Below are 24,158 nucleotides of genomic sequence, written 5' to 3' on the forward strand. Positions count from 1 at the left end.
AAAATCAAAAGTTGTATTTGTTAACATTAGTTAATGCACTGACTGTGACATAACATGAACAAACAATTAAAAGTTGTATTATTATTAACTAAGATTAACAAATAGGCCTATACAGTAGCCTAACAAATGTTTAGTTTAGTTTCAGACACAGTTGAGCTAACAAACAACAGCACAGTCTGAGGTGTAGGCTGAAGCTCTTGCTTATAATGCCTACCTTTTTAAAACATCTCATATTTTAATAAAAAATAAAAATAATTATTGTCTTACATCATTATAATGTTGACAAACAAATATAAACAGAATACAAAAACATTAGTATTTCCTGTGCAATACCATTGCACAATCCAAATACAACAAAAGCAGCTTGTTCATTTAACATTCTTTAAATGGTTTCATATAGTTTCAGTGCATTATTTTTTAAATAGTTTCTTTAACTTATTAAGTTCCCCACATATTTTTTTTAAGTTCCTCATGACAGCTATTCCATAGATTTACACCTTTAACTGAAATACAATGGTATTTTGCATTGGTCCTATGTTCTTTTTGAATTGTACAAGTTCCTCTTAAGTCATGTTGGCATTCTCTTTCTGTGAACAACCCTTGGATACTTTCTGGCAATTGATGATTTTTTACTTTGTACATGATCTGTAATGTTTTTAGTTGTTTTGCATGATTAGTTAATGTTAGTTAATATGAATAATAAACAAATAAACCTCATTGTAAAGTGTAGGCCTACTATGAAATCAAAGATATAAATTCCTTACAATTTAGAGCTGGACATGGACTTTTCCTTGGACATGAAATTTCCTTTCACTAGATGTATTTCCCCAAGCTAAGAACACTTGCTATGGCCTGGACAAAAACGAATGACATTGTCAGACTCAGAATGCGGCTGAAATTGAGTAATACTTTTATGATTGTTAAGCATAACTCACATGCTGCCGCAACTTTTACAGTAGCATGGTAGGATAAATGTAACTTTTCCGTATTAGCTTAATATTACCTGCTGCCCGTGCAGTTTGAAGACTCGCGGCGAACTGCTGCGTACATAGCGCTGAAAAAAAGAACTCCGCCTACTGCCACTTCACCTCCGCCAAATGCTTCCGCCAAAAAAATAATATTTAATATTTGTTTGTATTATTATTGTTCGTGGCAATGGTGTATAAGTGTATTGTTATTTATTATAATATTTATTTTAATAATTATTATTATTTACATTTATCAGAGAGGGGCACAATACATTTTGAGACAAAAGGGGCAGGGGCTTGAGCCCCCCCGGCCCCCCCCCCTGTGCACGCCACTGAGTGAGTGTGTGTGAGTGTGAGTGAGTGAGAGTGAGTGAGTGAGTGTGAGTGTGAGTGAGTGTGAGAGTGAGTGTGAGTGAATGAGTGAGTGAGTGTGAGTGAGTGAGTGTGAGTGAGTGATTGAGTGAGTGTGAGTGTGAGTGTGAGTGAGTGAGTGAGTGAGTGTGAGTGTGAGTGAGTGAGTGTGAGAGTGTGAGTGAGTGTGAGTGAATGAGTGAGTGAGTGTGAGTGAGTGTGAGTGAGTGAGTGTGAGAGTGAGTGATTGAGTGAGTGTGAGTGTGAGTGAGTGAGTGAGTGAGTGTGAGTGTGAGTGAGTGAGTGAGTGAGTGAGTGTGAGTGTGAGTGAGTGAGTGTGAGAGTGAGTGAGTGAGTGAGTGAGTGTGAGAGTGAGTGTGAGTGAATGAGTGAGTGAGTGTGAGTGAGTGAGTGAGTGAGTGAGTGAGTGAGTGAGTGAGTGAGTGAGTGTGAGAGTGAGTGAGTGAGTGTGAGAGTGAGTGAGTGAGTGTGAGTCAGTGAGTGTGAGTGAGTGAGAGTGAGTGAGTGAGTCAGTGAGTGTGAGTGAGTGAGTGTGAGTGAGTGAGTGAGTGTGAGTGAGTGAGTGTGAGTGAGTGAGTGAGTGTGAGTGAGTGAGTGAGTGTGAGTCAGTGAGTGTGAGTGTGAGTGAGTGAGTGAGTGAGAGTGAGTGAGTGAGTGAGTGAGTGAGTGAGTGAGTGAGTGAGTGAGTGAGTGAGTGTGAGTGAATGAGTGAGTGAGTGTGAGAGTGAGTGAGTGAGTGTGAGTCAGTGAGTGTGAGTGAGTGAGTGAGTGTGAGTCAGTGAGTGTGAGTGAGTGAGAGTGAGTGAGTGAGTGAGTGAGTGAGTGAGTGAGTGAGTGTGAGTGAATGAGTGAGTGTGAGTGAGTGAGTGAGTGAGTGAGTGAGTGAGTGAGTGAGTGTGAGTGAGTGAGTGAGAGTGAGTGAGTGAGTGAGTGAGTGAGTGAGTGAGTGAGTGAGTGAGTGAGTGTGAGTGAATGAGTGAGTGAGTGTGAGTGAGTGAGTGAGTGAGTGAGTGAGTGAGTGAGTGAGTGTGAGTGAGTGAGCGTGAGAGTGAGTGAGTGTGAGTGAGTGTGAGTGTGAGTGAGTGAGAGTGAGTGAGTGAGTGTGAGTGAATGAGTGAGTGTGAGTGAGTGAGAGTGAGTGAGTGAGTGAGTGTGAGTGAGTGTGAGTGAGTGTGTGTGAGTGAGTGAGAGTGAGTGAGTGAGTGTGAGTGAATGAGTGAGTGTGAGTGAGTGAGAGTGAGTGAGTGAGTGAGTGAGTGTGAGTGAGTGTGAGTGAGTGTGAGTGAGTGTGTGTGAGTGAGTGAGTGAGTGAGTGTGTGTGTGTGTGTGTGTGTGTGTGTGTGTGTGTCTGTGTGTGAGTGAGTGAGTGAGGGAGGGAGGGAGTGAGTGTGTGTGTGAGTGAGTGAGTGTGTGTGTGTGAGTGAGTGTGTATGTTTTATGTATTGTATAATACATGTATATTCATATTTGATACATTAGGCTTTTAATGGCTCATATAGTGAGAATATAGAGGGAAAAAACTTATTTACAGGCACAGACTGAGCAAAAATATGCAATTTGATGCATTTGCTGATATTTAAATGGCCAAACGAAAGATGAAATTCTGATAATAATATAAAACAGTGAGATCATATAACATTATATCACTACTTGCATATGCATATAAATATCAGTCGTCACTCTTTATCTGCCAATAATGTGTCTTCTTAGTAAGCTGATATTTAAATGCTTAGTTTTATGATCAAAGCTCTGTAGTTTTAAACCTTCCTCAAAAGCCTGATGATCATATTTGAGACTCACATTTGAACACATTATATGGATAATCAAGTAAACATAAGCTGCTACACTCCAGTAAGTGATCATCTTGAAATATTACTAACAATATAAAAGTTATTCTTATGTTTACTTTATAAAAATCAGTGCAGATTTCACAGCAGAAACACACGAGCTGAAGGTGGACGTTTGTACAATTATAATAAAAGGCCTTTTACTTGCTAATAAAAGTCAAAACTATCAATCAGACGACAGAAGGACTGTAGTGGTTTATCAGCAAAGTTTTGATCATTTAAAGGCCTGCGTATCAAATATGACACAGTTTGTATTTTATAAATGTTTCCGTATATAAACAAATTCCAGCCCAAAAACAAATGAAATGTGATCTGCACATGATTAACCCAGCATATGTTATTATTAATGCAAATAACTGATAAAGCTGTGATCTGTTACCGTCGGGAGTCTGTATTTGTCACGCAGAAGCACTCGTAAGTTTGCTCTCTCTGCTTTTTTTGTTGCAAACTCCTGATCCCTGGCGATCCTGTCAACACAACATGAACACGTCATTATCATCCATCAGTTTCACAACAGCTTTAGGTCATGTTAGACCACAGATAACAATGTGAGATCATGTACTTAACACGTCCAGAGCTGGATCTCTGTCTTCTGCATTACAAATTGACATTACAAATCAGGTCGATACTTTAGAAACAGCATTGTGAGGCTTTACTACTTGCTTTAGTTTCTTAGGACTTTTATAACCCTCAGTAATTCTGTTCATTATGACACATATGATCAGTTTCTGAATCAATAAATTAATCTGGAATGGGTTATGAAGAAACATCTGGGTAAATCCTGCAAGATAGAAATAAGAAATATTATTTTGCATTGCATTTTTGCTTTACTTTTAATGAAAATCAAACATATTCTTATGCGACTTCTCATTACTGAAATGTGAAAATAAAATAATTATGTGTTATTTTAATTGTAAAGTATTTATAGACTAAATCAATGTAGTATTTGTTGCACTGAATTTAAAAAGAAAAATTTATTAGAATTATGAAAATCGAATGGCAATCGTTTAATAAAAATGTTTAAAAGTAAAACTTAAGTGTGCATTATATTTAATTTTGAATATTGAATTTATGTTGATTAAATAAATAAAGCTGTCATTACAGTAGAATTATGAGAATCTAGTGGCAATTATTTAATAAAATACTTCTAATGAAAAACATCTATAAGTGCATTATATTAACATATATTTAAATTGATTAAACATTTTTTTAAAAATATTACAGAACAATTATGAGAATCTAATGGCCGGCATTTAAAAAAATATCAAAAGTAAAACATCCATATATGCATTATTTTAATGAGAATTTATTGATTAAATAAAATAATATACAGTACAATAATGAGAATCTAATGGCAATCATTTAATAAAAAAGCTTTAAAAGTAAAACTTTGGTATGCATAATATTAATGAGAATTTATGTTAATTAAATAAATAAAGCAATTATTAAATTATAACAGCAGAATTATGAGAATCTAATGGCAGTCATTTAATAAAATAAAATAAAAACATCAAAAGTAAAGCATCCATATATGCATTATATTAATGAGAATTTCTATTGATTAAATAAATAAATATTACAGTACAATAATGAGAATCTAATGGCAGTCATTTTTAAAAAAAATCAAAACATCCACAAATTCATTATATTAATGAGAATTTATTGACTAAATAAAGTAATTTACAGTACAATCATGAGAATTTAATGGAAGTAATAAGTAAAAATTTGGTATGCATAATAATAATGAGAACTTGAGGGAATTTGAAATCATAATTGCAAAATAAAAATTATATATATATATATATATATATATATATATATATATATGATATGACCTGTTTTTGTGAGCCTCACCCCATCTGAACTGACACAATTAGCCTAATTTACACGGGCAGAAATCAAGCTATTATTTACACGCTGTTTAGTGGTTTTACATGAAACCAATCAATCTGAGCGCCTTGACCCTCTCAGTCGTATTACTCTGACACACAGAGATTAGCCATCGTTCATACGTGTGTATATAAAGACTGTTCCTTACAGAAATAATAGCCCAGTTACCAGCAGGATTGAGCCTAAGAAGGTTAAAGGGCTTTAGGGGTAAAATATGGAGCAGGCTCTATATCGAGAGTCAAGCACGGTAAACGCGGTAATACTTGCTATAGCCAAACCCACTTAAACAACATACAGGATAGCAGTATGCAGTCAGATCTGCACTTAATGCGGTCAGGAGTTATATAAAGAGATAAGGTATAGTGAGTGCAAAGCAACATTACGCCAGTGTGTGTGTAGGCTAGTCTTTTTTCCGAGACGTCACAGCTTTCACAGTTTCTCTTTTCACTGTTGATCTTCAGATATCCGGCTGAAGTCTTTAGCCTCGTTATTTTACATCATTGAATTAACCACACGCTAGATTTATGCTTTAAATAATATCACATCCTCATATATGTGACCCTGGACCACAAAAACCAGTCACATGGGTCAATTTTTTGACATTGAGATTTATATATCATCTGAAAGCTGAATAAATAAGCTTTCCATTGGTGTGTGGTTTGTTAGGATAGGACAATATTTGACTGAGATACAACTATTTGAACATCTTGAATCTGATTGTGCAAAAAAATCGAAACATTGAGAAAATCTCCTTTAAAGTTGTTCATTTATGTTGGCGACTGTGCAGCATTCACTCACAAAAATACATGTTTTATATATTTACGGTAGGAAATTTACTAAATATCTTCATGGAACATGATCTTTACTTAATATCCTAATGATTTTTGGCATAAAAGAAAAATGGATAATTTTGACCCATATAATGTATTATTGGCTATTGCCACAAATATACCCGTGCGACATGTGTGATCCATATATATCTGTGACACCAGTCGACCTCAGGTCAGCGATGACGGCTATAACGGACTGATCCCACTTTTGGCCGGCGGGACACAGGAAATGGGAATTAGGATAAGACAATAATTACAGACTAAGACGATTTCATTATGTTTATAAACATCACTGTGTTGAGCGATACTGAAACCTGTGTTATATAAACATTATAGTATATTATAGTAGCCTAACTATATGGAAACAATAAATAGTGGTATAAATATCATATATTAAATGAATATATGATATTATTAATACTATTATTTATTGTTACTAAAAAGATATTATGATAACTGTTCTCTCATCAAAATACAACAATTTATTATTAATTATTTTTACAATGATAATTATTTAGTAATTTTTCATTTATCATTTTTTATATTCAATTATTTCGTTTTTATACAAAAAATACTATGGTAACTTTGTTCCTGCCAAAATACCACATACTATTGTTATTTATTTTTACAATGACAACTATTTAATAACTTTTCATTAATAATTTTTTAAGTTTAATGATTACGTTTTTACAGTTATCCAATTTTTTTGTTTTTAATTTTTTTTATTAATTATTTTTATATTTAATTAATCATTTAGTTCATTATTTTTACAGTTACAAAAAATACTATGCTAACTGTGCTCCTGCCAAAACACCACACTTACTATAGCTATTTATTTTGAATTATTTTTACAATTATAGTTCAATTTTTTATTAATTGTTTTTATAAATTAATCAATTAGTTAATTATTTTTACAAATATAAAATTATACTTTTATATGTATGAATATTTTATATGTATATGTACTGCTAAAATACTTTTTTACACTTTCTGTTTTGATGATAGTTGAAACTGTAACTCACTGTAAAGATTTTAACTGATAGTGTGTGATTAGAAGCGTACATCGAGAATGTTTTTTACTGAATAACTATATTTTTGAATGTTTATTTGAGTGATCATCATTATCAAGATGCTGTCAAATTGACTAATCACAGATTTACAATTTTGTAAATATATAATATATGTGTGTATATATACACACACACACACACACACACACGTACGTATACAGTTAAACCAAAAATTATTCAGAGACCAGATATGATTTTTAATATTTTTTTTATTTTTTTATTTATAGTTCATTTATGTAAGTTAGGATAGCAAGGTGTTAATAATTTTTGGTTTGACTGTATATGTATGTGTGTGTGTGTATAAATATATAATATATATATCAGGTGGTCACATGACATCCCTCTGATTAGGTGTGTGTTTGACTTGAAGCGGCGGTGCGCAGACCGATCGGTCTGTGACATCAAAGTGCTGATTCGATACGGAGCCGTCAACTCTCTAATCGCTCTCGCGGTACTTTGATGTCACACACCGATCGGTCTCCGCACCGCCGCTTCAAGTCGAACACCTCTATTGGTAGTCTTTCTGTCACTACTCATCATTTGCATAAGGTTAATTAGTCACTTTTAACACTTTATCACCGCTTAAATTGGAGTCAAAATCCTGTGCAACACAACAAATCACAACCAATAAAATTAAAGGGGTGGTATAATGCCCTTTTCACAAGATGTAAAATAAGTCTCTGATGTCCCCAGAGTGTGTGTGTGAAGTTTTAGCTCAAAATACCCCAAAGATATTTTTATATAGCATGTTAAAATTGTTACTTTTTGAGGATGAGGAAAACGCACCGTTTTGTGTCTGTCCCTTTAAATGCAAATGAGCTGCTGCTCCCGGCACAGGGGGCGGAGCTTCAAGAGCTCATGTCCTTTTACCTCACACACACATGCACACACACACACATGTACTGGAAATTTCTAAAACTTTTAGTCTTTTATGTTCAAACCGGAGTCAGAAAGATGGAGAGACTCAAGAAGAAGTGACAACATGTAGAAGCAACAGGACATTTCTGAATGATTAGTTTATGTAGCTTATGTGTAGTTATCTACTAGTCATTGATTAGCATATTCTGTCTTGATAATCTATAGTCTCTACCAGTCGTTTGTTGTAGTCCTTAAAAAGCGATTTCTTTAAAAGCAAATATCTCCCTTTGCTTTGAACTTTGAGCGTTGTAACTTTGCAGATGTTGTTTATGCTCAAACAGCAACATTACACACTAACTAAAGTTAGAAAAGTCAAATCATAATCAACCACCCCTTTAAAACTATTAAAAGTTTGTGCTTAAAGGTACACTGTGTAACTTTTTTTTTGTTAAACCAATACATAATCATCAATCCTTCTTCCCAAACCTGTTTTTATCTTAACCTGATTCACTATGGTAAGCCTATTTTAAGTGTTTATATTTTAGACCTATCAAGATGGTTTTCACGGGAAATTGCGTACATGCGACACTCATCTGTACATGACTCGTCATATCCCTAAATAGAGTAAAGTTGCTCCGGCTGCTTTGATCGTTTGGTGTGTGTGTGTGTGTGTGTGTGTGTGTGTGTGTGTGTGTGTGTGTGTGTGTGTGTGTGTGTGTCAGATGTTATTGAAAGACTGACATGGAGCCGCTAAATCTCCGACCTCCAGAGAATCACCCGTTTTAAACACGCCGAACAGAGAGAGTCTGCTGGAGAATAGTGAACGAGACAGAGCGCGTAATAAAACAAGAATCAACATTAGCTTGGCTTTTCTGAGATGATGAGAACCGAGGGATTTGAAATGTTGTAAAAGTGTTGTAAGGTGTTTTATTGAACAGACGTATCTCTCTAACAGAGTTCACTGTAAAGCTTTATCTATCGTGAAGATCATTTCATTATGGGCTGGAGTTTATTTTGAAGGAAGTAGCGTGTCTATTAATTAAAGGGTAACTCTCGCCAAATGCAACCTAGGCTCTTTTTGTTAATCTACCCGAGTCAAACTTTCGTGTAAAAGCATAATTAGCATGGAAACGGCACTTTTAAGATTGACCGTAGTTTCGTTTTAGGTCAAAATGCCTTGTGAATGGGAGTGAATGGGGCACTTCTATGATAGCATCAAAAATCACTATTTTTAAAACACTAAGAAGGCTCGACACAACATGAAACTGTGCTGGAAGTGTCACCAGGGGCTCTACACATGAACTCCAGCATTGAGAACATTGTTTGTGTACACAAAGTTTACTAAAAAGAAAGGTTTTGAACAACTCACTCCGTCCGCCGGCATTTTGACAGTCAAAAATAGTCGATCTCCGAATGCGAATGAACTGACTCTGAATTTTAGTATTGCTTCTTATATGAGGATCCTTTTTCAAATACAAGGTCAATATTGATTTTCACTAACGACAAAACAACAAATTATCCATGAGTTTATATGGAACTAAGCTTTAGGAGCTTTCCATCTTTACTCTCCTCATGTTACCTTGCATTCAGAGATCGACTTTAACCTGAAATCGAATTCGATTTAATCGAAAATTAACCTGTCCAGTGATTTTTAGCGCAATTTTCCTACGGACAAAATTGCGATTGTTAACTCATGATTTCTGTTCTGTCTGTGCGCACCAATCTTGCACTTCTATCTCCTCCTCAACCAGACCACCTAGAGACTTCGGGTTTTCGGCATTATGTTAAGGAAGGTCTAATCTCGGGAACGCACACAAAAAAAAACAAAAAAAAAAAAACATAAAAAGATTTACTATCTCTTAGTGTTGTGATCCCATGACGTCAGAAAATTGCGCTAAAACACTAACTGAGTTTTTATTACTTGTTTTCTCACACAACACTACCCAGACACGAAGTATGTTCTTATACACTAAAGTATGTTGGTTGTCTTTACATTAGAATAATAATGTTTCATATAATCTAGATTTAGATATGGAATAAATAGCATTCAATACAAAATGAATGTCTCATATATTGAAATCAAGTTTTTATGTGATAAAAGATGTGCTTTGTTGTGCCACACCAGGCATTAGTCATATTATAAAAATAATGTATTGAGGCCAAACATATAAAATAACATTATGAACTGAAAAGCGGGACTGCCCCGGTTATCACATCACCTCACCACGTGACAGCAGCAAGCAGGTTCCTGATTGGTTAATGCGGCTTTCAGATTTTTCCACTCAGGCGCCAGACGCGAATTCGCTTCAAACGTGTGAATGCACAAAAAGCATCAAATAAAATCATTCGCGCCAGACGCTCAATTCGCGTCCACCGCGCCACACTAAACGCCTCATTCGCGCCACAGGACCTCCAGACGCGCGTAAACGCGTCTTTACATTGACTTAACATGGAAATCACTCGCGCCAGACGCTCTGTTCGCGTTTGGTGTGAATGCAGCATTAAACTTGTAGTGCATTACACTGAAAAAAATTATTCATTGAATTTAATAAAAAAAATTATCGTAAGTGGTTGCACACAATTGATTTTAGCTACATTTAAACAAATGCATTAAGTTGAACTTAATCAATTTTAGTTAAACTTTATGCATTTGTTTAAAGGGGTGGTTGAGTATGATTTGACTTTTCTAGCTTTAGTTAGTGTGTAATGTTGCTGTTTGAGCATAAACAACATCTGCAAAGTTACAACGCTCAAAGTTCAAAGCAAAGGGAGATATTTGCTTTTAAAGAAATCGCTTTTTAAGGACTACAACAAACGGCTGGTAGAGACTACACCACATTCCTCCCGGGTTAGTGACATCACCAACCCTAGAATTTACATAAACCCCGCCCACGGAACACGATTTTTAGATTATCATGGCAGAATATGCTAATCATTGACTAAAAGATAAGCTACATAAATTCATCAACTAACCATTCAGAAATGTTGTCTATATGTTGTCACTTCTTCTCGAGTCTCTCCATCTTTCTGACTCCGGTTTGAACATAAAAGGCTAAAAGTTTTTGAAATGTTCAGTGCATTTGTGTGTTAGGTAAAAGGACACGAGCTCTTGAAGCTCCGCCCCCTGTGCCGGGAGCAGCAGCTCATTTGCATTTAAAGGGACAGACACAAAACGGTGCATTTTCCTCATCCTCAAAAAGTGACAATTTTAACATATATAAAAATATCTGTGGGGTATTTTGAGCTAAAACTTCACACACACACTCTGGGGACATCAGAGACTTATTTGACATCTTGTGAAAAGGGCATTATACCACCCCTTTAAATGTAGCTAAAATCAATTGTGTGCAACCATTTACGATAAATTTTTTTATTAAATTCAACGAATAATTTTTTTCAGTGAGGATAATCATATTCATCCGCAACCAAAACAATGTTCTTCCACAAAATACATGCAGTTTTGTTTTTAAACCACCAGAGGGCCCAAAGTTACATAGTGTACAGTAATCAGGGTTCCCACGGGTTCTTGAAAGTTTGTGCATCTGTAAAAAAAGATTTCAAGACCCTGGAAAGTTCTTGAAAATAAACACACATAGATACAGGTCCTTGAAAGTGCTTGAATTTATTTTGTGCAAGAAGTTTTCTGGAAAAAATTCCATATTATTTGCTTCGGTCCGCTAATGTTTTATTTCGCCTATGCATACTAGCTTGCTTGATTATCGTTAGTTACACGCATTTATGAGTTACGTTTCCCGCGTGAGGTACTTTGTGTTGTACGTTGCCATGACGTTCATGCACGCAAAACTGTAACAATGTATCTTGCAAGGTAACACAATATAACCTTGCTCTCACTTGAAATGTGTCCCCACATTAAGTCCTTGAATTTGAGGGTATTGGACCTGGAAAGTCCTTGAAAAGTCCTTGAATTTTAAGTTAACCGAGGTGTGGGAACCCTGAGTAATGTGGAACAGAGCTGTGCACCAATTAGATTTATTCTAAGCAATCAAAATAGAAACCACGACGCAACAACATGTTCTTTGCCTGTTGCTTATTTTGATTTGGACATTGTGTGGTCAAGGTTGAAACTTATATTAGCTGTCGCAGTTTATCGACCATTTAAATGGATCAGAAAATGTTTGTCACAAATCTTCTTTGTGTCTTATCTCTCTCCATCGGTCTGTAGTTTCAGCTCGAGAACCGTCAAAATCACAACTAATGCACGATATACGGCAGTCGCTCTATGAAAAGTTGTACTCACTTCTCCTCGATGAGCTGTTTCTGATACTCCTCAAACTCTTCCCGGCTCATTCCTTTAGACGCCGCCGTCTCCTTCCCGTCCCCTGTCTCTTCTGCTTCATCTTTTCCTCCGGTCATGTTCTTCAGTTTGTCCCCCAACATCTGCTGCAGGAGGAACGCCATGCTCTCGGGTTTTAGGCCTGAAGAGTGGAGTAACTTTCCAGTATTGACTAACTCGTGGTGTTAGTTCATGTATTTGACCCACGGCTAACCTTTCCGGTTCAGGAACGCCGGCGTTGAAGCTTCTTAAAGCTTGTTTTTTTTGGAGCTACAATAACAATATGAAGACTATAGAGGTGTAGTTTCAGATTTGGCACCTGTTGTTGAGATGAAGATGAAGATGAGGAGGGTGAGGGTGTGATGAAACGGCTCAAGGGCTTATCTTATTATAAAACCCCATCGAAACCTGTGCTGGCCTCACCTTGGGCCAAGGACGTCGACTGAAACTCTTACAGCAGCAGATAATACTGGTGATATGAAATCTGCTTTTAATTATTATATATGGTGTAAAAAAAAAAATTTCTTTGTATTACAAGAAAATACCATTTCACTTTTTCTACTTTCCATTTTTTTTTTTTTTTTTTGTAATTGATTTACTAGTGATTTCTGAGTGAAATTTGTTTCAAAGTAAATCCTACACCAATTTTTTTTGTTTTGCTTTCTTTTTGTTAACAGAAAAGGTGTACAGTATCATCCAAAAGTCTGTGACCTCTGGTGAAAAATACCTTTTTATTATACATTTTTATCTATTTTTTTTTTTTTCCAGATTTATTTAAATGAATGAAAATTATTAATCTTTTTTTTAGTTAACATTTTCATAATTGTAAAAATAATTAACTATATCATAATTATTTTTCATCTATTTTTTTTATATTTTATTTCAGATTTTATTTCAGATTTAACATGAACTTGGATCAGTGTTGTGATTGTTACTAAAACTATTAAAAATCATTTTAGTTAATTGAAATAAATCTGAAATAAAATATTAAAAAAAAGATGAAAAATAATTATGATGTAGTTAATTATTTTTAACAATTATAAAAATGTTAACTAAAAAACATTATTAAAAATAATTTTCATTAATTTAAATAAATCTGAAAAAAATAGATACAAATGTATTATTATTTAGTTAATTACTTTTACAGTTATAAAATTGTTGCTAACTAAAAATGATAAAAAAAAATGTTTTGGCTAATTATAATACATCTGAAATAAAGTAAAATATAAATATTAGATGAAAAATAATTATTATATAGTTTATTATTTTTATAATTATAAAATTGTTGTTGACTAAAAATAAAACTATAATAAATTCCGTTACAATAAAGCTGAAAAATAAATAGATGAAAAACTTAATCTTAAAAAAACGAGTTAATCTAGTTAAATTAGAAATGCTGCTTTGGCAACTAACTGAATTAAAGTTGAAGTTGAAGTGAAAATAATGTAAATTTAAGCTAAATAGAAATATTGAAAAAAATAAAATTACAAAAACAACAAATTAAAAAAGCAAAGCAACGCTGAAAAAGGCTATTTATATTAATAATACTGTAATAGCTATGTAAATTATATAAATATCACTGACATGATATCATGAATGGTAATTGTTAAAGAAAATCTGAGATCACTGACACTCATTTACATCCATTTAATTTAATTAGTGCACATAAATGTCTTTGCACCGTAACTTTTCTGTGTCTTTCAAAATTCTACAACTTTGTTTATTTCCAGGTTTAAAACAATGCCAGCTTTTCATTGAGGTCTAGGTGAGATCTTCTAATCTCACATCTTCAGATTAAGACCCCCGTCTGTTCGCCTGTTCTTAAATTAGACTCTCCTGAGCTCAACAACAATATGCTGTTTCTAATCAGCATGTCTACAACCTTCTCCGTTACTTTATTTATGTAGGATTTCGGATTTGTGGGCAAAAAATAAAGTTAAAATTAGTTAAAGTTCTATTTTAATTTACATGAGGTCGATCCATGTTGAGATCACATGACCAGCAGGACACTCCTGACTTTATCTTAAAGTCCCCATGAAATCAAATATGATGTTTTATAAAATATACAAATATGATGTAGGATGAATATGTTAGCATTACTGTTATTTATAAGCGAGTGTGCTTCAAAACAATGACAAAATTTGCATTTAGAAGATATAAGCGTTCAAAACTTAGTCTCTTACTTTTGCCAATGAATCAATTATTTTGATGACAGCTTCTCATCAGATTTTCTGTCCAATCAAAAGCTCTCTAGAATCTTAAGCTCCGCCCCTTACATTATAAACAGACGCTGAAGCTGTGGCTGAATCGGTCAGTTTCACACATTTACTGTTTTCTACATGGTGAAAGTGCACTATATAGGGGATAGGGAACGATTGACAGTGTAAATATGCTTTCCATTGGAGTGAATGAAGTCTGGTTTCACGTTAGTGTCGCATGATCCGCCGCGGCTTCGGTCCAGAGAAATTGATGAAAAGTGACTGTAAAGACATTTATAATGTTACAAAATATTATATTTCAAATAAATGAAACACAACTGTTTGATGATAATAGGTTTTACACAACTTTTTGTGTAATAATAAGTTGTACACAACTGTTTTTAACATTGATAATAATCATAAATGTGTTTTGAGCATCAAATCATCATATTAGAGTGATTTCTGAAGGATCATGTGACACTGAAGACTGGAGTAATGATGCTGGAAATACAGCTTTGATCACAGGAATAAATTACACTTTAACATATATTACAACAGAAACCAGTTCATTTAACAATATTTCACAGACTGTTTTTACAGTGTTTTTACCAAATGTTTGACCTGTAGTGTACATTAGCACAGCAAATGAATGATATAATGAAGATTTACTCTTTTTTTTTAAATAATTTTGTTAGATTTATTTATTAATAATAAAGACGAATGATGCAGTATCTCATTAAAACATTTAAATATTAAAGTTCTTTACTGTTTTTAAATCACATTCTGCAATGTAATTATGTGTTTTAACTTAACCTCATTTCACAGTGATTAGAGGAAAGTGAACTTTGGCATTTCTTTCCTCATTATTCTCTATATAAAGTGTGCTCGCATATATAAAGTTAAAAAACTGAATTCTTTTCTTTTTTCGGATCAAGTTGTTCCTCATGGAGGATGAGTTAAACTCCAGCTCCATCTGGTGGTGAGTTAGTGAAGTACAGCACTGAACTTAAAGCTCACCCCAAAAATGCTACATGTTTTTTTTTTTTTTTTTTTTTTGCTTTTTTTTTTTTCAGAATGATAAATATGATGTTCAGCTGTTGAGACTTTAAAGGGACGGTTCACCCAAAAATGAAAATTCGGTCATAATTTACCATTATGTTGTTCCAAACCTGTATGAGTTTCTTTCTTATGTTGAACACAAAAGAAGATATTTTGAAGAATGTCAGTAACCAAACAGTTGTGCGACTTCCATAGTGAGAAAAAAAACCACCATGGAAATCAATGGGGTCCATCAACTGTTTGTTTACCGACATTCTTTACAATATAACTGTCTAAATTGTTAAAAGGTTCCTGAGGAGGATTTACTAATGGTGGTGACTAGTACGGGATACTAGTCCAGATTAGTACGGGGATACTAGTCTGTTGGGTTTAGTTAATCCACGGTATTGTAGTGGGGGAAAGCCAGAGGGTCTGGATGATCAAATTTGTGAGAAAGTTGTGAGTAGCTTACTCACCTTTTTCAATTGAGGTGAAAATTGATCTCTGACGTCTAGAGTTATATATAGGCACGCCGAGGGAAAAAACACAGAAAACACTGACCATCAAATGAAAATCTCAGAGTATCCTCTGTACTCTTTCTTTTGATTCTAAACTGAACTCAAAAAATAAGCACAAAATAAAAGCAGCAATAAAAGGAATGAATTACAAGTAAAATGAATTAAAGTATTATAAAGATGATACAAACTTCTCATCTGGCAAAACACCGGTGTATCTTATTTTGCATCTTTCAATTTCTCCAATTAAGTGGTTTATGTTTCTCTTTTACCAAATTCTCAGTGTATGCCTTTGCATCTTGGACGCGTTTTGATGAGGTTTTCTGTTATGAGATATGGATGATGATGGCAGATAGCCTGGGCTAGATGATAACAGACATACACTAAAACAGCCCAGCAGTTATCGATCTAAAATAACATGATGATCATGATAGGTTGTAAAATATTGGAGTTGTGGGAACTGTTAAACTGTACATTTAAGGTTGTTAGTGTCCTGCTTTCTAATCAAGCTTGAGATGTCATGCAATACATTATTATTGAGATCATTTTGTTCAATAATGTTTAGCCTGTCTGTGCTGTGAAGAGTAGATCATACTTTATTTTAATGGTGTTTCATTTATAGGAATTTACACGGCAAGCAAAATTAAAAACTACAAATCATTAGAAGCGCACATATTTTTTACAGATGGATGGTTCAGACAGTCTGTATCGGACAGTAACATTAAAGGTCCCGTATTATGCCCCTTTTCACAAGATGTAAAATAAGTCTCTGATGTCCCCAGAGTGTGTGTGTGAAGTTTCAGCTCAAAATACCCAACAGATCATTTTTTACAGCATGTTTAAATTGTAATTTTTTGGGGCTCAGAAAAACGCGCTGTTTTAGTGTGTGCCCTTTAAATGCAAATGAGCTGCTGCTGGACGACACAGGGGGCGGAGCTTCATGAGCTTGCGCTCAGTCTCACCTCACTGAATGATGAAAATATCAGAAACTCTCAGTAACGGCGTTCATTTCGAGTCGGACAATAATGCCTACAGAGTCAGAGTGCTGTATAGAGATGAAACAGGTATAGTTTAGTAGTTTAATTACGGTTATTATAACGTATTTGTCATCTGCTTGTATGTATCCATTATTTATTAATAGCCTACAAGTCTGCTGTTTCGGACCAGGTCCGAATGATGATCAAACATGTACTGATGAGTTTAATAAAGTTTATTGTACATCACACAAAAGATGAAGCGTCAGTTTTACTTCAGAAAATCACCGTAAGAGCTGAGTAAACAGTAAGTTATTAGAAGTGCGCAAGTAGCCAGTAGAGTTGAGGGAGCATTCCTGTGGGCGGAGGTTAGTCAAAACACGGTTCTAGTGACATCACTAAAGAAGGAAGTAGAGGGGTGTAGTCCAAACGAGCCGTTCATTGTAGTCAACTTCTGTTAAATAAAATATCTCGCTTGGCATTGAACTTTGAGCTTTAGAATTTTACAGATATTATTTATGCTCTAACAGCAACATTACACACTAACTAAAGTTTGAAACATGGGATCACGAAGAACGGGACCTTTAAGACCCAAGTCGACGTATCGCCTGCAGCCATAATTGCCTTCTGTCCGGATATTTCTTTTTACATTGATTTTTACAATCAAATGTGGGTTTTTACAAACATTATTGGTGCACCCAGCCACACAACAACTCTTTGGCATGTTGTAAAGTTAGTCCACTTCCTCGCTCCGATACTGTATGTATACGGTTTGTTTTCCCCTAAAAGTGGGCGTGAATCTGTGCAGAGACATTCTATGACATATATATATATATATATATTACTATTGCACACTAATAATAATAATACAGTTTATTAAAACACACAAAAACTCAAATGTCCTCATTACAAATCGCCAAAATAAAATAAATTGCACAGTAAAATTGACTTTTTTTTAATAATAATAATAAAAAAATTATAAAACATTATTTTAAAGGAATATCACATTTTTTATAAGTGCCAAAAAAATAAAAGGAATTAGAATTTGTATTTGATTACAACTAAATTATTATTGTTTACAACCATTTTTTTTAAAGTAGATTTGTATTTTTGGGTAAATCACAGTATACTCACTACAGAAAAACTAGACTACACCACTGGTGTGCGTGCGTTGTGGACCCGCCTATATAGACGTACATTACTAAGGTGCTCTTTAAATAACAAATATATTGTGCTTTTGACTTTAGATCAGGTTTCAGTTGGTCAATGGCTCAGTCTATTTCAGAGACCTCAAAATAGCAACACGCCAACAATGCGCCAGAACACACCTCGTTTTCAGACCAAATTACAGAATGACTCAGCAACTCAGTCAGTGTATTAATGTAAGTGTAGAAACACTAACAAACAGCAAACTGCACATTTATTGCATGCTCTGAGGTTTATTAATAACTTCTTTACAGTCAGAAAGAAGAAAGGGAAAGAAAACAGCAACAAGGGTTTTCAGGCTGCTTCGGCTGCTCCACGCTGGGATCGGCTTGCCTTTGGTTCAGTAAGAAATTTAAGGAATGGGCATGCTACCCATCCTACCAAGGTACCATGCTAAAGAAACATTACAAATATAAGAACATTATTTATTATCATATTAAAACATTAAAATGTTTAATTATTTAATATTCTGTTTACTTGTTATGGCACACCTGATTGCACTGTGCATATGCTTCACCATATCGAATAGATGTGGCAATATGTTCACAAGTGTTAGTCGGGCTCCATTTTCCACACTTGCCATTCAGTTCTTCAATAGCTTTTATCATTTCTGCTTTACTTTGTTTTGGCATATCCAAGTAATTGTGTACAGTATATTTACCTTTTTTGGACATTGGTGTGAAAGTGCAGCCAGACGACCCGTCATTACTTTCTGTAAAAAAATAAATAATGTAAAAATAATGATATATATATATATATAATTTTGCAAAGCGTAATGCAACAATGGTGGGTATAGTTGTGTTAACATATTTAATAGATTTTTAATATTATTTTATGATGTCATACTTATCATGTGAAAAAGTTTGTCATTTTTCTCTTTTCCGACTATATTCTCATCATCAACATATATAGCGTAGTGATTGGCTATCATTCCACATCCAGTCTGGGAGAAAAGAAGCATATCTCCAAACTCAAACTGTAAGTAAATGTACCAACGGTAAGTCATTTATTAATAAGGAATGTGGATACATTGTGATTTAAGTCAACATATATGTCTCTTACTTCGGCATCAACCAGCTGAATAGAGATTTTCAGCTGTAGAAGTACAGTGATCAAAACAAACTTCTGGCTGAAGCTCTTCATCTTTTACAGGCTCACCTGAGAATGAAACTCGGTTAGAAAGCATGTTAGATGTGTTTTATATGATACCCAGTGACACAAAGAACCTGAACAGCACTACAAAGAAGATCATGGGCTACATCAGGCATTCCCAAATAAAATTTGTTAAAGGTCCCGTATTATGCCCCTTTTCACAAGATGTAAAATAAGTCTCTGATGTCCCCAGAGTGTGTGTGTGAAGTTTCAGCTCAAAATACCCAACAGATCATTTTTTACAGCATGTTTAAATTGTCATTTTTTGGGGCTCAGAAAAACGCGCTGTTTTAGTGTGTGCCCTTTAAATGCAAATGAGCTGCTGCTGGACGACACAGGGGGCGGAGCTTCATGAGCTTGCGCTCAGTCTCACCTCACTGAATGATGATAATATCAGAAACTCTCAGTAACGGCGTTCATTTCGAGTCGGACAATAATGCCTACAGAGTCAGAGTGCTGTATAGAGATGAAACAGGTATAGTTTAGTAGTTTAATTACGGTTATTATAACGTATTTGTCATCTGCTTGTATGTATCCATTATTTATTAATAGCCTACAAGTCTGCTGTTTCGGACCAGGTCCGAATGATGATCAAACATGTACTGATGAGTTTAATAAAGTTTATTGTACATCACACAAAAGATGAAGCGTCAGTTTTACTTCAGAAAATCACCGTAAGAGCTGAGTAAACAGTAAGTTATTAGAAGTGCGCAAGTAGCCAGTAGAGTTGAGGGAGCATTCCTGTGGGCGGAGGTTAGTCAAAACATGGTTCTAGTGACATCACTAAAGAAGGAAGTTGTAGTCCAAACGAGCCGTTCATTGTAGTCAACTTCTGTTAAATAAAATATCTCGCTTGGCATTGAACTTTGAGCTTTATCATTTTACAGATATTATTTATACTCTAACAACAACATTACACACTAACTAAAGTTTGAAACATGGGATCACGAAGAACGGGACCTTTAAAACTTTTCTTGTAGTTCTTGTACTTCTCTGATGTCGATTAATGGTCACATGACATGCAGGTAATCGAATAAAATATTGAATCTTTTTGCAAGTGTTTTATTTTGATTGTTTATATCTTATATCTTATGTCATTGCTTCTGAAACATCCAAGCAAAATGTATTATGATTATAATTAGCTCTATAAAAAATGAATTCAGAAATATATTTCTCACAGTTATTCTTAATTTGATGTGTTTTGGTTTCAGTTTCAAGGACTTTTAGAATGCTTATCATTGTTTTCCTGTTTCCTAAGTTTCATTTTCCCGCAGTTTGTTTATTTATTTGTTTGTAGTTTGGTTCATTATCATTGCGTATTTAAGTTCTTCATTTCCTTTAGTTCTTTGTCTGATATTGTTTGTGCTAAGCACGCTGTTTCATGCAAGTTACTTGTTTTGGATTACCTGAGTTTTCTGTGTTTAAAAACTACGCTTCAATTTTGAGCCATTTTGAATCTTCATCATCTTTGGACTAAAGCTTGACAATATTACTATTGTAATAATACAGTTTTACATTTAAATAAAAATGAATATTTAATCATTAATGATAATATTTTTACTCAAGTTAAAATACTAGTATGTCTTACATTTTTCACTTTCAACCTTTAACACAAGCATTTATTTTGGTGGAAAAAACAAAACATTTAAATCTAAAAATCATTTTAAAAGCTACAAGTGAATAGGAATCACTACAACCTGAAAAAATCATTATATTTATTCATATTCATTTTTAGATTGAACCAAGACTAATCACAGCCTTTTGAGATTTGTCATATTGTATCACGATTTCATTGTTATTTAGAATAAATTGTCCAGCCATATTTATGTATTTTAATTTTACATTTTTATAATTTAATGAATGATTAGCTTTTCAGCAATTCACAAGCCCTCAGGGGTTCGAGAATCCCCATTTAGGAAACTAACGTGGTAATCTCTAAAAGTGCAAAATATTAAAGTATCTAATCTATGTAATTGAATTAAAGTATCTATAGAAAATACATGTTAAGCTGCATTTGACTATATAATTCTCTGTTAAAATTATAAACACTGTTCTAAAGTAAAGAGCATAGAAAATTGTACATGCTATTTTTTTTTTTAATAACCCATAAGCTGTTTGGGAAAGAAACTGTGCTCTTCTTACCTGGTTCTGCTAATGCTCTGGTAATGAGGGTTCTGAGAAAGAGGCATTATTTATAATTCTGCTCATCCTCTCACATGTAAATATAATGTAAATGAAACACCTGATACTGGCATTTTCATTGAAGCAGTTAAGATAAGAAATGAATGACAAATGAGAGCCGTTTCAATTGATTCTCTTGCTGATAGGCTTCATTCACTGTAAAACAGCACATCTGTTGTGTGAACTAGCAAGTACTAAAACAAATTGAAATTGGAGGGAAAATTGTGCATCAACATGTATGTGTCAAGGGGTATCCAAGGAAGATGAAGAAGTTCACAAATAACAACAAGGTTTATTGCAATAACTCAGAACTAACAAGCGAGACAGCGTGTAAACGTGAACACAAACAATACCGGACAAACACAGAGTGAACAGGAAGAACTTATATACACACAATGGTGATAATTAAACACAGCTGAACCAAACTAACTAATAATGACGTGTGACCTTAACCAACACTTAACCATGTGACAAATGAAAACAAACTAACTGAACATAAATGTGACAGTATGTATATAATAAGTATATTGTAAAATAGAGTTAAGGCCATATAATAAAGTGTAACGTAAAGGTCTATACCAGAAGATCAACACAGATGCAAACTAAAAGAGGCTGTTAAGTTGATGTAAAGAAAGAAAAAGTTGTAAACAAATCCACGCTGGAATGGATATAAGCGGGACAGAGCAGCGACTATATTTTCTACAGATATTAATGCATAATGTGCATTGATTACTAATTTGACTATAGTAGCAGTTTTTCTGGCCAGTAATGGAGAGATGACATTAATCTATTAAGCTAAAAGGTTTTTTTTTTTTTGGAGGGAAGGGGGATTTCTCCCATATGACATTTTTCTCCCATATGACATTTTTCTAAATGCCAGTATTTCAGATACATGTATTTAAAATACGTATTTGAAATACAAAATACTATTTTGTATTTTAAAGCCTTTGGAAAAAAATCATATGTAATTTCTATTTAAATACATTTAAGATGAATATTTTTGTATTTTCAAAATACATAAAATATTTTTGCCAGTTAACATCTTTATCCGGGTATTGATTTTGTGCATCAACTAGTTCAGACATTCACTAGCTCAGCATTGGATCAGCGATTTTTTCTTTTCTTTTTTTATAAGGTGAGAATGTCATGATCAATTCTACTTGTCGATTAAAGTTAAAATAGTGCATTATTCACTTCAGTTAACATGAAAGAATAAAAGAAAGAATAGTTGATTTTTTGTCAAATGTGAGTAAAGCATCACTGCATGTCAGGGCTGGGTGATATGAGCGATGATATAAAGTGTGAATTGATGGAACTTTTTCTAAATGGTTTACATAGATGGGCCTATTTGTGGGGTAAGCAAATGTATCCGTGCAGCTTTTAGTGGACAGGAATTATTGGAACGTTGGAGTGGAAAAACCAACACTGATGAATGATTCACCACAAAAATCTTCAGCTTTTAGTTTTATTGTACATAAAAAATAATAATCAAAAAGGGGTAAATAGTGTCAAATGAATCTAAATTAATTCTAATAAATTTTAGATACACTTTCTAATTTAATAAACTTATAGAAACAAATAAACTTTACATAAACTAAACAAAATTACTTAAAAAGCATTGGACTACCTGCAGCAAAAGAGTTTGAAATTCAGTTTATGCTGTGGAATCAAAACTGATATTGAGAATTGTGAAACCATGATATTGTTACTGTGAAGTAAAATTGAGATTTTGGTCATATCGCCCATCCATATTCTTTGCTAGATAGCAGAAAAGGTTCCCACAGTTTTACATACAGTATGAGTTTTTTAACAAGTAATAGACTACATTGTAACCAGAAATAAGTATATAAATGGCTGCTATTTTTCATAAGTTTATTTGTAATTGCCAATTGCAAGAAAGAAAGACAGAGAGTATACTGTATTTGTATTTAAATAAATAAAAATTCACACAGTATTTCGTAGCCTATTTGTATTTTATACATTTCCATGTATGTATGCCCATCTCTGATCATGTGTCAACAAACAAGTATTCATTACTTCAATGAGCTTATTGTTTCTGCATTAAATTGTTACAATGTTTATATTAATACTTTTTTCCACTAACTGTGATTTTGTATATGCACATTTCTGAAATACATAACTTAGACAGTTACCACTAAATTGTAATGTGGACTCGTGCATTTTCTGTAAAGCTGCTTTGAAATGATGTGTATTGTGAAAAGCGCTAGACTGTTCTGACTCCGGTTGCTATATTATTTCAAAGTGATCTGACAATTTTCGTTAAATGGACGATCAAAACTACTAAAAGTCCCATACTCTTTCATTGAGGGGGTCAAATACAATAACTCTAATAGAGTATTTAAGCTTCATCTACTACATATCCATCACTAATAAAGCCTAGCAACTAGCTTAAGACATGCTAACAACATGCAACATGTCTCTACAACCTCAGACACATAACGGTAATTTATATGATTAACCTTTGGCTTGACTACATTATCAGACAGCTAATAATGTGTTGCTAATGTTACATGATCCCGTTCACCATCTCAGTCTGCCTTCTAAAATCAGCATCCTTAGAAACGCTTCGAACAACTTCAGTCAGTGGAGAACGGCATAGTTCATCATAACATCGTATTGATTGTTCATATCAACAGAACAAAATACCAGGATAACCTGGCTTCTCTTGAGACTCTTTAACTTAATGGAAGCCTATCAACCGTGGAGTAACTGCACTTCTTTGTCTTAAATGCCAAGGCAAATTC

The 24,158-nt window shown here is 34.0% G+C and overlaps 2 protein-coding genes across 2 annotated transcripts in view; one reads left to right on the forward strand and one right to left on the reverse strand.

The window, feature by feature from the left end:
* cplx4c (complexin 4c) overlaps positions 1-12,473 on the reverse strand; it is a 15,420-nt gene extending 2,947 nt beyond the window's left edge. Inside the window, exons 1-2 of the mRNA XM_079876906.1 lie at positions 12,094-12,473; positions 3,567-3,654 (exon numbers count right to left, since the gene is read on the reverse strand). Coding sequence (XP_079733032.1) covers positions 3,567-3,654; positions 12,094-12,254 — 249 coding nt within the window. The 5' untranslated portion in view covers positions 12,255-12,473. The remainder of the gene's footprint in view (positions 1-3,566; positions 3,655-12,093) is intronic.
* atcayb (ATCAY kinesin light chain interacting caytaxin b) overlaps positions 1-24,158 on the forward strand; it is a 146,206-nt gene that overhangs the window by 62,902 nt on the left and 59,146 nt on the right. The gene's annotated exons all lie outside the window — the stretch shown is intronic.

Source organism: Squalius cephalus (genome assembly GCF_949319135.1).
Source record: "Squalius cephalus genome assembly, chromosome: 7".
NCBI classification, from domain to species: Eukaryota; Metazoa; Chordata; class Actinopteri; order Cypriniformes; family Leuciscidae; genus Squalius; species Squalius cephalus.